This window comes from Papaver somniferum, chromosome 10, assembly GCF_003573695.1.
Source record: "Papaver somniferum cultivar HN1 chromosome 10, ASM357369v1, whole genome shotgun sequence".
NCBI classification, from domain to species: domain Eukaryota; kingdom Viridiplantae; phylum Streptophyta; class Magnoliopsida; order Ranunculales; family Papaveraceae; genus Papaver; species Papaver somniferum.
Genome location: NC_039367.1, coordinates 20,720,043 through 20,737,074, shown reverse-complemented (window position 1 = coordinate 20,737,074; position 17,032 = coordinate 20,720,043). Strand labels below are relative to the sequence as shown.

The following is a 17,032-nucleotide window of genomic DNA, read 5'->3' as shown; positions in this document are numbered from 1 at the left end:
ACTATATATAACAGAAACATAAGCCAGTTTCTCTCCATATTCTTTTTCTTCTCAGATTCAGTTTCTCTCCCCCCCCCCCCCCCCCCCCCCTCTCCCTCTCCTCTCTCTACTGATGCGGGATTTAATGAATCAATTCATTTTCTTCATTCTTTAATTTCTAGTTTTTTGTATTAGGATAAAGCTTGGAAACGAAGAACATCTTGATCGATTAGTTTGTGATGAAACAGTGTGGTAATATATTTTTAGAACATCTTGATCGATTCAAGAACCCAAATCAATTCTAGCCTTTGGTAAGTTGATTTCCTTATAATCTTCTTCTCGTAATGTTTATTCGAAGGTTTCAAGATCTAATCATTAATTAGTTAATGTTTGATTATGTTTTCCAATTTGCACGCATGATTAATCAAGTGTTCCTTCATTTTCATGAAAATAATCCAGATCTAGATCAATAGTTACGTTTTTTATTCATTTCGTTACTAGATCTGATTATACTAGTTTTCTTTTGTTGGGCTTAGGTTTTTTTCAGTTGTTTTTTTGTATGAACTATCAGTACGTATATGATGTACTGACAAAAAACCTAGTTAATTGTTTAGTTTTTGTTTAAATAATTTTGTTTGTTGTTGTTTGATCCAGCAGTAATATTTGCATACTGAATAATTACGTTTTTTTATTCATTTTGTTACTAGATATGATTATAATAGTTTTATTTTGCTGGTTTTAGGTTTTTTTCGGTTGTTTGTGTATGAACCATCAGTACATATATGTTATACTGACAAAAAACCTAATTAATTGTTTATTTTTTGTTTAAATAATGATTTTTGTTGTTTGATCCTATAGTACATATATCGCATACTGGAAATAAGATACTTTGATTTTATTTTTTTTATTCATAGACTTATCACTTCTTTTGATTTACTTTCCACTGAGACTATAGTTTTACTTCGGCAGGTTATGTTAGCACAACAATAAATGATGGACCTGGGTGTTTGATGTTAAGATGTCCTGATCCATCTTGTGGGGCTGCTGTTGGTCAAGACTTGATTAATTTACTGGTTTCTGAGGAAGATAATCAGAAGTACTCTCGTTACATTCTTAGATCTTATGTTGAAGATAATAAAAAGGTAAGCTTGCTGACTTATTATTTTTTTCTTTTCCATATGGATGGTAAGCTTGACGACTTATTATTATATTTTTTTTGTCATATGGTTGTTATTTACTAAAAGTGCCACATTTGCATGTCCTTTGTGCTTCCACATGCGCAAGAGTTAAAAGATACCTCATGTCCCGTGTTTTGTTGCTTTATATGCATGGAAAGAACAGTGAATATTGGGGCTTAAAGCTGACAATTTAGGTTGAGAGAATTAATAGATCCTATAAAGTGCCGCCATTGGATCTCTAAGTACTCCACAACTTTTGTATCTTTCTGCGATACTTGGCCCTCCATACATTTTTAGTGACCTGTGCATTTTCAATCTCTTCTTATTTTGGCCAGATATTTATCACTCACGCAATGTTGCTGTTTGATTTTTGATTTCTTCCTTGTGTTTCTCTTTTGTAGACAAAGTGGTGCCCTGCGCCAGGCTGTGATTTTGCTGTTGACTTTGTTGCTGGTAGTTCAAGCTTTGATGTTTCTTGCAACTGCTCATTTAACTTTTGTTGGAACGTAAGTTTCTTTTGCTGGTGTTTCTGTACCATATTTATTTTAGTGCATAGTTGTTGTTTACCTCACAATCTATCTGAATTCACTTGAAGTGTACCGAGGAAGCGCATCGACCAGTTGACTGTGTCACTGTTTCCAAGTGAATCTTGAAGAATTGTGCCGAGTCTGAAAATATGAATTGGTAAATCCGTTTTGAATCAAATATGAATGTTTCCTTTTTTGCAATAATCTGGTCGTGGTGCTAACATGTTTTTGCTAATTTTTTGTTCAGGATATTAGCCAACTCTAAGCCTTGTCCAAAATGCAAACGACCCATTGAGAAAAATCATGGGTGTATGCATATTACCTGCACACCTCCTTGCAAATTCGAGCTTTGCTGGTAATTGGTTCATACATGTCAAATAAAATTCTTATATCATGCCTGGTTATAAGCTTCTGCTATACTTATAGTTTCTGCATTTGCATCTGTTTTGAATATGGTATCGTCTCTGGGACTTGGCCATTAACGTTTATTTTCATATGCTTCCAGGCTCTGCCTTGGTGCTTGGTCAGATCACGGAGAAAGGACATGAGGTTTTTATGCGTGCAATCGCTACGAGACAGCAAAACAAGAGGTATTGGTACATTCTATTGCTTTATAGTTTCATAGTAAAATATACCAAAACTCTTGAAAATTTATTAGCCCAAATCCTTGATTGTTTTCTCCTGGTTTTCTTTTATAGTATGATGAGGCGGAGAAGAGAAGAGAAATGGCTAAAAATTCTTTAGAGAGATATACACATTACTACGAAAGATGGGCGACTAACCAGTCGGTAAGTTTTGTATATCGGATGAGAAAATTGTATTTTTGTACCTAATGTTTTTGATTTAATCCTCTCGTAGGATTTTATCTTTCTTTTGGTTGTATACAAATTTTGTACTTAAGAAAAGAAAAGAAGAAATGACTAGATTTGGTACTGTTGTTTTAGATTGATGCTGAACATCTGACATGCAATTGAGTTTTTAATTTGTGAATTTGCAGTACGTATATGACGTACTGATAGAAACTTCTTTTGATTCTGTTTTGTTCATAGTTTTACCACTTTTTTTTTGTTTGACCCATGAGTACGTGTGCGAAATACTGAAATAGATGGTAGCTTTGTTGATGTGTTTTAATATTGTTATATTCTGATCACATTTACAGGTTCCATATGTCCAACGGATACACAATCTATATGTAAGCAGTGCGGCAGATATATACTCAGATTTGTAAGTAGTGCAGCAGATATGTACTCAGATTTGTAAAAAGTGCAGCAGATATGTACTCAAATTTTAAGCATGGTGGCAGATATGTACTCAAATTTGTAACACAAATTTAGCAGATATGTACTCAAATTTGTGGTATTTTATATGTTTTAATTAAATTTGGACCTCCCGATAAATAAAATCTCGATTTGGTAGAAGTATGTTATTTCACACATATTTAACCAGTATGGTATATTAGTTATTTCCATATTTTCCAAAAACTTTGGATTCTAGGATAAGAATAAAATCTGGTTGGACCCTCCTATAAATAACCTTATGGGCTTAGGACCAAACAAGAAATTTTTCTTAAGCAAAAGCTTTCCCTGGTCATCAAATAAGGGCTTCTTCATGGGCCATGGGCCCTTTATTACCACGTCGACTGTTTATTTACTACCACGTGTCTTGTACAGTACACATGTCAGAGTACTAGTAAAAGTATAACACAACTGCACACAGCAAAACTGAATTTTGTTCTAAGAGATCCTGAAGTGAGTTGAATGTTTGATCCGACTGAAAACGAGAAACAAAGGTAATAATGCAATACATGATCTTGTATTTTAGATTCAATCCTAGTTTTATTCTCTGTGATTTCTTGTTTCCTTTTCTTTTTTAAGGTGAGAACTAGGTCTGTTAACAGTAAGAATGGCAGAATCTCAAGCACCAAAAGATACCTCTACATTGAATAGAATTCCAAGTTGTGATGCATATTTTCAAACAATTCAATCAAGGAAGAAATTGCCATTCACATTTCAACAATCTTTAACTTCTGCATTTGAAAAGATTCCTGTTTCTTCTTTCCCAAATGTTCCTAATGGACAAGGTATATCTCTTTCACTATTTCTTGGTTATTTGTTTGTTTTGAAAGAATCTTTATGTTAATTAGATGCAACTAATAATGTGCAATGTCGATAAACGCCTGACAATTATGTGATAGATTGCATTTTGGAGTGTATTAGATGAATGTGGTCGAAATCCCGTGTGGTTTTCAACCTACTGGCCAAGAGGGTATCCGTTCTCACTAGCTGGTTTAAGTCTCCGGTGCCGTTCATAACGTTGAAACGGGTTTTGAATGAATGTAGTCTGATATTGCTTTCTAATTGCCCAAGATTATGAAGCAGGTGGTTGTCGACATGTATGTGTGTTTGTTTATGGTAAAGATATTAACCCAGTTTAGGAAATTCATGCATTGTTATGTGGCTTGTAGTATGACATAGTAGTTCTTCGATATAGAAACAGAACTGCTGCAAAATATAAGAGACAAGCATAGTTACTAATATATTAGCGAAAGCAATGGGATATTCTCAGTGTTCGTTTTGTGATTCGTTACACTGCTTTGTTTTTATCTAAATTCTGAAAAAGATAGTTGGTGATTTGTTACACGGCTTTATTTTTATCTAAATTCTGAAAAAGATAGTTTACTTTCTTTTTGAACTCAATTTTCCTGCAGTGATTGAAATTCAAGCAGATACAACAATTGCTGAAGCAGTTAGGGTTCTTTCTGAGTACAACATTATGTCCGCCCCTGTGAGAAATCCTGATGCGGGATCTAGTATGGATTGGCGAGATAGATATATAGGAATTATAGATTACTCAGCAATTATTCTTTGGGTGTTGGAGAATGCGGAACTAGCCGCAATTGCTTTATCAACAGGCACCGCAACAGCCGCTGGTGTTGGTGCAGGGGCAGTTGGTGCTCTTGGAGCAGTAGCCTTGGGTGCAACTGGTCCAGTTGCAGTTGCAGGGTTAGCAGTTGCTGCCGTTGGTGCAGCTGTTGCTGGTGGTATGGCTGCAGATAAGGGAGCGGGAAAAGATGCTCCTTCTGCTGCTGGCGCCTTGGGTGAAGATTTTTACAAAGTTATCCTTCAAGAAGAACCTTTTCGATCAACTACTGTAAGATTTTTGTCTTTTGTTAATTCATGCTTTTCAGCTATTGTTACAGTCAGTTGAGTACTTTTGAGAGTCTGTGCGCCAGCAAGTAGAGTGAACTAAATCACTTAATCAATCTGGTTACTATCCGAGGATTAATGAATATCATTTAGAGGTTTAATTTATTTTTATTTAAATCGGCTTAACCTATTGTTAGCTAAGTGAACATTCTATTGGCGGAACTCTTACTGATTTTCTCCTTTTTTTAGGTGAGACAAATAACGAAATCTTTCCGTTGGGCTCCTTTTCTCCCTGTTTCAACAGAGAGTTCAATGTTGAGTGTGTTGTTGCTACTCTCAAAATATAGGTTGAGGAGTGTACCTGTGATTGAAGCGGGCAGTCCTCTTATAAAGAATTTCATTACACAATCAGCAGTAGTGCAGGGTCTTGAGCACTGCAAAGGAAGGGACTGGTTTGACTGCATTGCTGCTCGTCCACTTGAAGACTTTGGACTTCCTTTTATGCCTCAAAGTGAAGTGGGTTACTCCCCCTACCAAGTTTTACAGCATCTTTTTCTCATGATTTCTCCGTTCATCTTATGGCTATTGATAATGTCATTGGTACTGTGGCCAGGTTATCAGCATCAAAAGTGACGAGCTGATTCTTGAAGCCTTCAAGCGAATGAAAGACAATCATATTGGTGGCTTGCCAGTTATAGAAGGCCCCAATAAGCAGATCATTGGGAATGTCAGCATAAGAGATATAAGATTCTTGTTGCTAAAACCTGAACTTTTCTCCAATTTCAGGTACTTTTAAGTGTATAGTTAGAACTGTCTGTGGATTCCTCGAGGTTCAGATATAGCTTATGTGACACTGATTTTCTTCTTTTGCAGGCAGCTAACTGTGATACAGTTCATCAATACAATTACTTCAATGGCAGAGGAACCAGGCAAAATTACTCCTCCCATAACGTGCAAGCCTGGTTCATCTCTAGGAAGTGTCATCAACACTCTTGCTTCCAAAAAGGTTCATAGGGTTTATGTGGCCGGTGAGAACAACAGCGGTATAGGAGTCATTACGCTTAGAGATGTTATATCTTGCTTTATCTATGAGCCGCCAAATTTTTTCGATGACTACTTTGGGTATGCTGCAAAAGAAATGTTGAAAGAATGATGCAACTTAGGTTTTTAATAATCACTTAAAAATAATGTACTGGAGGGCTGAACTTCAGGTCTCTCAGCTAAACCTGGTTTTGTACTCATCAACTGTGCTAAACCTGGTTTTGTACTCATCAACTATGTAAATGTAATTTTGGGGCTGTTATTTCCTGTCCCCTGAATCTTAGTTATGCGAAATATTCAGTTCTGCTCTGCCTGCCCTGGTGAATTTTTCATCAATCATGCTCTGCCTGCCCTGGTGAATTTTTCATCAAACAAAATTTGGGGTGTTGCTTCTTTTGAGATCGGACTTCTAACTAACACCATGTTTGTTTACTCCTGGGTCATCTGGATCTGAGTGAAATCACCTGACTCATCTGGATCTGAGTCGATATGTTTGTTTTGAGTCAGATCTGATTCATCTGACTCGGAAATAAGTGAGTCAGTGGTTTGGTCCCATGAGTCAGGGGTATTTTGTTACCTGACTCAAATGAGTCCGAGTCAGGGGTTATGTCTGAGTCAGAGGTCGAGTCAGATCTGACTCAAAATGGAAAACAAACGGTCTGACTGCTGACTCGGTCCGAGTCAGGGGTTGACTCAGATTCAGACACCGAGTCAGCTGCAAACAAACAAGTTCTAACTTCGCGGGTTCTTTGAAGCATGAATTTTTCATCGAACAATTATTTTGTTTGATGAGTGTACTGTCGAAAACTAGACGAAATTCTTCACAAAAATTCATCATCAAACAATTATTTCCATACATAGATTGGAACATGGTAGAAGATATGTGTTCATCCGGACTATTTTGTTTTGATCGATAAAGAAGGTGCTGGAGATGGAATTTAAATTCAAAAGTTTGTGTATGTAATCATTTTTCATTGGTAATTAATATAGGCTAATTTGTAAAAATAAATTAAAATAGGCTAAAATGAAAGAAAAGAGTTGACACTTTAGTAGTAAACATACATTCATCCGTGCTATTTTGTTTTTCATCCATAAAGAAGTTGGTGCTGGAGACATGAAATTTACTAGAAAGTTCCACTCCTTCCATCCCCATTATATAAGTGGAGAAATGAGTTTCTCTTAGAATAAGAATTTTTTTTGATTTCCCACATTTCCATTATCTTTCCTGTTTTATCCTTTGTACAATTTCCAACACTAAAAACATTAATTTAATTGTGGTGATAACTACCTATAATAAATAAGGACAATATATGAAAAATCCATCTTAGAATTGAAAGTCTGCCTATCTAATGGGACTACAAATTTTTACAACTCCGCCTTTATAATAGGGACGGAGGGAGTAAAATTTATGTATGTATTCATTTATTATTGGCGACTAAAACAGGCTAAAATGAAGAAAAAAATTGAGTATCCAGAAAACAGAAATAAACTGAAACGAGAGGCGATAATATCTCTTCTTTTTTTTTTGTTAGAAGTTGTCGATGTTTTAAAAAGATTGTAGAATATTTTAGAATTGTCCAGGTATTTCCTGATTTGGAATAGCTAGCGGTTTCCTATTTTGGTTAAACTCAAGGTTTTCTGATTTGGTTAAACTCTAGGTTTCCTAGTTGTTGATGGGAGAAAACGATTTGTTGTTTTTAGGAAAGTGAAGACTCGAGCATATGGACAGAGACTCCTCGACCGAGCAAATTTCCTAAACCTTTTTCAAACAGATGCATTGCACGGGAGTGCTTTGAGTTCGAGAGATAAATCTGTAGGACTCCGACCTAAACCAAGACAATGGTCGTTCCAGAGTCAATTCGGTCACAAAGAGGGATGAGGGTCGATCTGTAGGAGGGAAGCTGAGAAGTGTGTGAGATCAATGATGATCGATGATTCTGAATGTGTTGATGATTTCTGCAAGTTTTGTGAACTGTTGAGTTCGGGTGAGATAAGTTTTGATTGATTGAGTGATAATTTCTTGTGTGTCGAAAATTGTTGTTCGAAAATTCTTCCACGAAAATTGTTTTTCCTCAATCGTGGATTCATATTCTTATTTATATTGCAAGAATAGTAGACACATTGATCTCGGTAAGTGTGATGGTTGCTGGAGTGAAAGCGTGGGAAAGTGGGCCACCTTCTTTTTGTCATTACACCGCGTGCTTAAAACAGTGCCATGTCGTGCAGAGAATTGGTTGATTGTCCACTTTTCTAACTCCCTCAACTGCTTGCACGACTTACTCACATCTCTCATCGTGGGTGTACACACGTGCCGTAGGCTGCCAGACCAAAATCCTAGTGTATATCCCCCATCTGACGTGATTGATATCTCACGAATGTGGAGTCTACAAGGCAGACGGGTATTTAATGAGTCAGTTGTTGACTTGACTAAACGATGAGTCTTAGCATTGATGAGTCGGGCATGATGAACGAATGTGGTATGCTCTGAGACTCATGGATTGAGCATAAGGTATCTACTGAGACAGAATAATGGAAAGACGTTGAGTCTCGATGAATTGATATATCTGTTAGAGCATTGCTCGTTCAACCTCGCATGTGTTTCTATCTCAAGCATGTTTGTCAATGTTAGTGATCAAAACTATAAGTCTTGATTTCTAGTCTATTATAGCTAAGTCTCGGACTAGGATAGAAAGTTTAGTTGAGTTCAAGTACTTCATGGCGATTCATCATACAAGAAGAATAACTACTCAAGGAACCGGTGGAACTTCTCGACAAAAAGGTATGTGAAGACTTGAACTTATCTATCACTCAAAAGTATATCTACTCTATATCCTACTCTTTGAGACAAGAAGTCGAATGCTATATATACAGATTTGGATTATACACATTTGGTATTTCGAGCCGAGTATACCTCGCCTATCTATATCTCTAAATATGTATTGGTAAGCTTTTCGCTTCAATCAAGTTTATCTTTACATAGTGACGAAAGTCATGATATGTTTCAATCACTTTGAAAATTGCTATGAAGAGAAATGGTGTAACGACTATATAACGTCCTCTAAGAATGTTTCACTGATTGAAATGAGAGTTTAGATTACATAACCAATGGTGGACATAAACATTGTTGTGGAAACACATTTATGTATAAGTCCTATTCCTTGAACTAAAGTTTGCGAACTTTGTTGATCAAGAGAAACCGGAGAATGGCGTAAGCCATGTCCGCGAACTGCCGAACTTCTCATCCCGAGAAATTCTGCTGCAGTTGACAAACTAGACTAGTCCGCGAACAGGCGGAAGGTCTCTTGCCGAGATTTTCTGCTGGAGTTTGTAAACTCTGCCCGGTTTCTTAAGTACGCGAACCTAGTCTGCGAACTTAAGAAGGTTATATATCTGAAGATGATTTCTGAACTTAAACTTAAAAAGACTAAGGAATGCAGTTTGCAAACCGTGGCTATAAAAGTTCATGAACCGATTCGAGTGAATCAAATCATCTTTGCTTCAATTCTGTCTTGTGTAGTACATAAGATTTCCTTGCAATTGAACAACTCTCTAACTAGTTCATTTGAGTCATTTGAACTAGTTATGGTGAAGAAGAACATGATTGATATGAGATGCTCATATCGCTAACCTTTTGGTTAACTATTATTGAACCAACAAGTACATACGTTTGGGTACGGTTAACAAACCTAGAAGCGTGCGTTGTCAAGTCTGTGTAACAAGCTAAGTTTTCGATCTAACGGTTGAGAAATATTAGCTTGAATCTAAATCAGGTTTTCACCTAACGGTGAATATTTAATGTTTTGTTACTAAGCTAACATTGATTGCAAACCCTGATTTGAAAGACTATATAAAGGAGACATCTAGTATTGTGCAAAACTAATCCACACACCTTAAGTGTGATACTAGTTTGCATACTAGATTCGATTCTCCTTTAACCTCTGGTTTTCTTTTCTCAACCGGGTTAAACGACTTAAAGACTTCATTGGGATATTGAATCCAGACCGATACTACCATTATTATAGTTGTGTGATCTGATCTTGCATTTTCTATCGTACGAGTACAGTCAGATTGATTGGCTTGAGATTGATATCTCCGATAGGCAAGATATAAAAGGTAATCACAAACACTTCGTCTCATCGTTTGTGATTCCACAACATCTTGTTTCGCTACCATACGATTAAGATTATTGTGAGATGATTGATTAATCTAGGCTGTTCTTCGGGAATATAAGACCGGATTAGCAATTGGTTCCTGTTCACCTTGATTATTATCAAAAGACGGAACAAAACCTTTAGGGTTTATCTGTGGGAGACAGATTGATCCTTTGATATACTTGTCTGCGTGAGACAGATTTGTTTATTGTCAAAGCCTGCGATTTTGGGTCATAGCAACTCTTAGTTGTGGGTGAGATCAGCTAAGGGAATCAAGTGCGCAGTATCCTGCTGGGATTAGAGGCGTAGGAGCATAATTATACCTTGGATCAGTGGGAGATTGATTGGGGTTCAACTACAGTCCAGTCCGAAGTTATCTTGGAGTAGTCTAGTGTCTGTAGCGGCTTAATACAGTGTGTGTTCAATCTGGACTAGGTCCCGGGATTTTTCTGCATTTGTGGTTTCCTCATTAACAAAACTTCTGTGTTTTATCTTTATAATTGAAATAATACAGGTTGTGCGTTAGATCATCAATTAGAGTAATCTAACCTTTGGTTGTTGATTGTCATTGATTGATCCTTGGATATTGGTCTTTGGTACCATCCAAGTTATTCTTTGTATTTGGTTAAAGACTCGCTGATTCTATTAGATCGAGTAAATGAAATCAAAAGAGAGATATTTACTCCTCGATATACTTTAATCTAGATTGAGTCTGACTGTCTAGTTGATTCTCTAGAAAAGTATATTGGAGTTAGTCCATACATATTGCTAAGCGAAATATTGGGTGGTGTTTTTAGACCTCCGCTTTTTCAATTGGTATCAAAGCAGGCAAACATGTTTAAGACCTTACAAGTTTGTGTTTGTAGAAATCTGACTCTATGGACAAGAGTACTATCTCTGATAAACGATTTACCAGAAATAAAAGTTCTATCTCGTTTAACCTATTAAAGAGAAGGGTTCTACAATCTCGAATATAGATGAACCTTCTGTACTGACGAGACATACTAACACTGACATGTGTACTTCCGATTACCCTTCAAATGTTAGTCTCTCCATTAATGAACGGGATTCAGCTGAAGAGAGTGAATTGATTGTAAATCTTGTTAGAATCCAAGCTGACAGATTCAATCGGTTGAAGCATCATGTCAATATTCTACTTGGTGTAATAAGAGATTGCAAACCCAAAGGTAACTCTGAAGTTCATTCTTCGTGTACATCTCTTGAAGCAAGCCTCAGAAGAGATGCCTTGGAAATTGACCATCGCTTGAGTAAGTTCTCTATTCAAGGATGTTCAAAGCAATCTAATATGCCAAGTACTTCTGACACAACTAAAGATGGTTCATGCTCAGAAGTAAAAACGAAAGCCCCTTCTAGTAAAACGTATGTGCCTGAAGTTACCATCACTCAAGGATGTTGCACATCAAATGGAGGGAAGAAATCTTCTAACGATGATATTAAGATTGTACTATCTAATCATTCTGATGATCAGAAAGTATGTCTTGTCTGTGAGACGAAGAGTTCTGTTAAACGAAAGGGAACCTATAGGTTGAAGAAAAACTCCTTGGTTCAACTTCAACACACCTTAGATTTAATTCTTAAAGGTGTAACTGACATTCGTATGACTAAAACAATTGGTTTTCGTACCTACCCTGTGTATGTTACCAGGAAATTCAGTTCAATGAGTTCCCCGAACACTCAAGAACAAAACAAACGTCTTAATAAACATCGTCTAAAGGAAGATCGTGTCGTGGTCTCTGAAAATAACGCTGCTCCTGTTGAGAAAGGAAGTTCAGAAGAAAGAAGAAAAATTTATGAAATGAGAGATAATATGAAAAAGATAATTGAAGGGTATAAAGAATTCGTCAACACGTTGTCTTCCTCCTCAAACCAAAATTATTCTGGTAAGAACTCAAACTATGTCTCGTATTTTGATGACAGTAAGTTTTATGATAATTTATCACATAAAAATGAGTCCCTCTCTAGATTCAGGAGGAAAAAGAGACTTGACTATAAACACAAATCTCTTGATGAGCTCGTGGCTCATACTTATGCTAATTAATCACAAGGGATGAATAGCTTACTCATAAAAACCCTGTTGAGTAAGATGTGTCAATATTCAGGTATATTTTTGGAATTTGCGTCTGTTAAGTTGAGTTATCTTCTTATCGTCCATAGCTAAGATTTTTGATTGCAGACTTATTGTGCTTAAAGTATTGATTGTGTCTAAAGTGTCTTCTCATTATCTTTAAGAATTCTTCCTTTGAATCTTGTTTTTTTTTTTTGCTAAAACTATACTCAAAAATTGTCTTCCTGAGTTATGGAATTTTTGAGTCTTTTGTTGCAAAAGTCCCTTTTGGGATTTTTTTTTTTTTTTTGGGGGGGGGGGGGGGGGGGGGTCATGTTGTACTCGAACGGATATCTGTGTTCTGGGACGAGTCAACTGTTTAAGAAAACCCTAGAATCCCTTCCCTAAGAGTCCCTTAAATATCAACCTATTGAGTTACGAAAGTTACATACGCATACTCTAGGTTGGCTTCTGGGTTGTCAAGAATTTCTTCTTCTTCATCTTGCTATGGTGGTTTTGCAAGAGGATTCCTTGACAAAGGTTGTGTTGTTGAGTCCAAGAAGAAAAGAACCCTTGTAGATGAAGATCATCCTAATGCTTCATGTTATTTTGCCTACGTTCATGAGGATGCTGAAAAGGATGATATGATTTCTGCTGAAGTTTATCATGACTTTCTTAAGTACTCTGGGTAAGAAAAACAAGAGCTCATTGTTACTCTGAAAAATCTTGACGCATTGAAAACTGAGTTGGAAAAGGTTATTGCTGATCTTGGTCTCATAGAGTCTTACATCAATGATCTTCGCAAAGGGAATCACCTCTCTAATGTTGCAATGAATGCTTTTGTTCACAAGCTCAAAGACCCGTTGTCTCATGAGGATTCTGAACCGTCCATATGATCTTAGTTCGTGTTCGAAGTAGGACTGGAGTCTGATTTCTTTTAGATTGTTTTATTTGTTGCCTAGTATGTCTTCTTTTTGGCTTAGTTGGAAGAATAACTAGTGCTTTGAATAGCTATGGTTGTGACTATACATAGCTATTATGTTTCATCTTCTTGTTCTTTTTTTTTTTAGGTTTATTTGATTTAAATTCTAAAAAATATTTGGCGGATGATGTTTTTGTAGTACTAATCTTTATGATTTGATATATTGCAATTTGTTATGGGATATGTATGTTTGCGTCCGTGAACTTGAAGGTCACATATTCTGTCAAAAGTAAAGTCGTTTGTGATTGGTATTCACGTACTGGTAAAAGAATGAATAGACTTTTGACAAATACAAAAGTTAAGCCTATATTGTCAAACATTTGATGGAAGATAGGTTAAAATCTTTTGTTTTTCAAGGATTTTGTCTATTAATATCGTTATGCAAATAGTGATTGAAGATAGAATGAATCCTTGAGTATTTCGCAGTATTGATCATCCATGATCCATATTTTTATGTATTACTATGAGGCTCCATAATGCATCTTATGTTGAGCATTAAACAACGAAGTTGGTTATTTTATGATTAGCCTTGTTGGTTGTTGCGTGAGATATGTTATGTTGAGCATATTGAACTAAATTAATCATCTTGTTTGGTTATTTAGTTATTGCTCCGTAAGTTTTCTTATGACGAGCAAAACAAATGACAATTAAATTGATTACTTTTGTGATTAGTATGGTTGTGTATTCCGATTAGATTAATTATGGGTTCTCTTGTAATTAGTCTAGTTGAGTATTTTTGTGTCTCCATAAGTTCTCTTATGTTGAGCACAATCAATTGAATTGATCACCTCGTGTGCTTAATTTGATTGCGTATTCCGATTAAATTAATCATGGGTTTACTTGTGATTAATTTGATTGAGTTTCTTGGATATAGAAAATCATTCTCATGGTTTTTGGTGTCCAATAAAATCCTTCTTTTCTTTTGAAATTTAGGTCGCTCTTTTTGTTCTTTCGGGAATGACATCAAATGGGGGAGAGTTCTTTTGAACTTGTGCTTAATGGTAATATCTTGAGGGGAGTGCGGTTGTGGAATATTAGAGGGGTTATCTTGTATCTTTAAACTCCTTGATGAATGCATTTAGCTTCGGCTTTATGATTGCATCTAAATTAGTTGGTATGTATTCTTCTTTTAGTCTATGAAACGTCTCTTTCGGAATTTTCATTAGGATCCCGTTCTTGTACCTTTGCTAATTTATTGACAAAAAGGGGGAGAATTAATATGTAGTTCATACTACGAATACATATGGTTTTCGGATCATTATGTAAGGGGGAGTGGTTTCCATGTGAGATGGAGTATTGACTAAGGGGGAGTGATACATATCACCATAGTATTATTGTTAAAGTTGTGATACAATTGAACTTTGACACTGTGTAATAATACTATGGCACTGTATAACAATGATCGAGACCGATGCTTTCTCATTGTTATAGCTACGGATCTTCAACAACAGTGATAGTAAACTTACAACCTTTGGGATCATTGGAGTACTTGGAAGTGACGAAGATTTCGAGGAATGTTGAATATTAGACATGTGGAATATGAGTTGCTAAAGTTTCTTTATCTTTTTTGTATTTCATATGTATTGATAGTTTTGTCATTAAAATTGACAAAGGGGGAGACTTTTAGGGCATTGCTCGGTCAACCTCGCATACGTTGCTATGTCAAGCATGTATGTCAATGTTAGTGATCAAAACTATATGTCTTGATTTCTAGCCTATTATAGCTAAGTCTCGGATTATGATATAAAGTGTAGTTGAGATCAAGGACTTCATGGCAATTCATCATACAAGAAGAAGAACTACTCAAGGAACCGGTGGAACTTCTCGACAAAAAGGTATGTGAAGACTTGAACTTATCTATCACTCAAAAGTCTATCTACTTTATCTCATACTCTTTGAGACAAGAAGTCGTATGCTATATATATAGACTTGGATTATACACATTTGGTATTTCGAGCCGAGTATACCTCACCTATCTATATCTCGAAATATGTGTTGGTAAGATTTTCGCTTCGATCAAGTTTATCTTTACCTAGTGACGAAAGTCATGATATGTTTCAATCACTTTGAAAATTGCTTTGACGAGAAATGGTGTAACAACTATATAACTTCCTCTAAGAATGTTTCAATGATTGAAATGAGAGTTTAGATTATATACCAATGGTGGACATAAATATTGTTGTGGAAACACATTTATGTATAAGTCCTATTCCTTTAACCAAAGTTTGCGAACTTTGTTGATCAAGAGAAACCGGAGAATGGTGTAAGACAAGTCCGCGAACTGCCGAACTTCTCATCCCGAGAAATTCTGCTGGAGTTGACAAACTAGACCAGTCCACGAACCGGCGGAAGGTCTCTTGCCGAGATTTTCTGCTGGAGTTTGTAAACTCTGCCTGGTAGCTTAAGTCTGAGAACCTAGTCTGCGAACTTAAGAAGGTTATATATCTGAATATGATTTCTGAACTTAAACTTAAAAAGACTAAGGAATGCAGTTTGCAAACCGTGGCTATAAAAGTTCATGAACCGATTCGAGTGAATCAAATCATCTTCGCTTAGATTGTGTCTTGTGTAGTACATAAGATTTCCTTGCAATTGAACAACTCTCTAACTAGTTCATTTGAGTCATTTGAACTAGTTATAGTGAAGAAGAACATGGTTGATATGAGATGCTCATATGGCTAACATATTGGTTAACTATTATTGAACCAACAAGTGTATACGTTTGGGTACGGTTAACAAACCTAGAAGCGTGCATTGTCAAGTGTGTGTAACAAGCTAAGTTTTCGATCTAACGGTTGAGAAATATTAGCTTGAATCTAAATCAGGTTTTCACCTAACGGTGAATATTGAATGCTTTGTTACTAAACTAACATTGATTTCAAACCCTGATTTGAAAGACTATATAAAGGAGACATCTAGTATTGTGCAAAACTAATCCACACACCTTACGTGTGATACTGGTTTGCATACTAGAGTCGATTCTCCTTTAACCTCTGGTTTTCTTTTCTCAACCGGGTTAAATGACTTAAAGACTTCATTGGGATTGTGAAGCCAGACCGATACTACTTTTATTGTAGTTATGTGATCTGATCTTGCATTTTCTGTCGTACGAGTACAATCAGATTGATTGGCTTGAGATTGATATCTCCGATAGGCAAGATATAAAAAGTAATCACAAACACTTCGTCTCATTGTTTGTGATTCCACAACATCTTGTTTCGCTACCGTACGATTAAGATTGTTATGAGGTGATTGATTAATCTAGGTTGTTCCTCGGGAATATAAGACCGGATTATCAATTGGTTTCTGTTGACCTTGATTATTATCAAAAGACGAAACAAAACCTTTAGGGTTTCTTTGTGGGAGACAGATTGATCCTTTGATAGACTTGTCTGTGTGAGACAGATTTGTTTATTGTCAAAGCCTGCGATTTTGGGTCGTAACAACTCTTAGTTGTGGGTGAGATCAGCTAACGGAATCAAGTGCGCAGTATCCTGCTGGGATCAGAGGCGTAGGAGCATAACTGTACCTTGGATCAGTGGGAGATTGATTGGGTTTCAACTATAGTCCAGTCCAAAGTTGGCTTGGAGTAGGCTAGTGTCTGTAGCGGCTTAATATAGTGTGTGTTCAATATGGACTAGGTACCGGGGGTTTTCTGCATTTGCGGTTTCCTCGTTAACAAACTTCTGGTGTCTGTGTTATTTCAATTTCCGCATTACATTGTTTTATCTTTATAATTGATATAATACAGGTTGTGTGTTAGATCATCAATTAGAGTAATCCAACCTTTGGTTGTTGATTGTCATTGATTGATCCTTGGATATTGGTCTTTGGTACTATCCAAGTTATTCCTTGTATTTGATTAAAGACTTGTTGATTCTACTAGATCGAGTAAATCAAATCAAGAGAGAGATATTTACTCCTCGATATACTTTAATATAGATTGAGTTTGACTGTCTAGTT

General features: G+C 36.2%; 1 protein-coding gene and 1 long non-coding RNA gene across 3 annotated transcripts; both read left to right on the top strand.

Annotated features, from left to right (window-relative positions):
- The first annotated feature begins 1,764 nt into the window (after positions 1-1,764).
- Positions 1,765-2,264, top strand: LOC113317757. Its single transcript, XR_003343984.1, has 3 exons — positions 1,765-1,841; positions 1,932-2,039; positions 2,190-2,264. It is a non-coding gene; the product is annotated as an uncharacterized LOC113317757 (long non-coding RNA).
- A 1,145-nt stretch (positions 2,265-3,409) lies between these two features.
- On the top strand, positions 3,410-6,180 carry LOC113317266 (SNF1-related protein kinase regulatory subunit gamma-1-like). Of its 2 annotated transcripts, none has more exons than XM_026565408.1 (6): positions 3,410-3,473; positions 3,559-3,764; positions 4,392-4,834; positions 5,080-5,346; positions 5,444-5,616; positions 5,704-6,180. In XM_026565408.1, exons 2-6 carry the CDS (start codon positions 3,587-3,589, stop codon positions 5,981-5,983), a joined length of 1,341 nt encoding a protein of 446 aa, XP_026421193.1. In that variant the 5' UTR covers positions 3,410-3,473; positions 3,559-3,586; the 3' UTR covers positions 5,984-6,180. The 2 variants fall into 2 exon arrangements, with proteins under 2 accessions (XP_026421193.1, XP_026421195.1); XM_026565410.1 differs by having other exon boundaries at positions 3,415-3,473; positions 3,570-3,764.
- Positions 6,181-17,032: the final 10,852 nt, after the last annotated feature.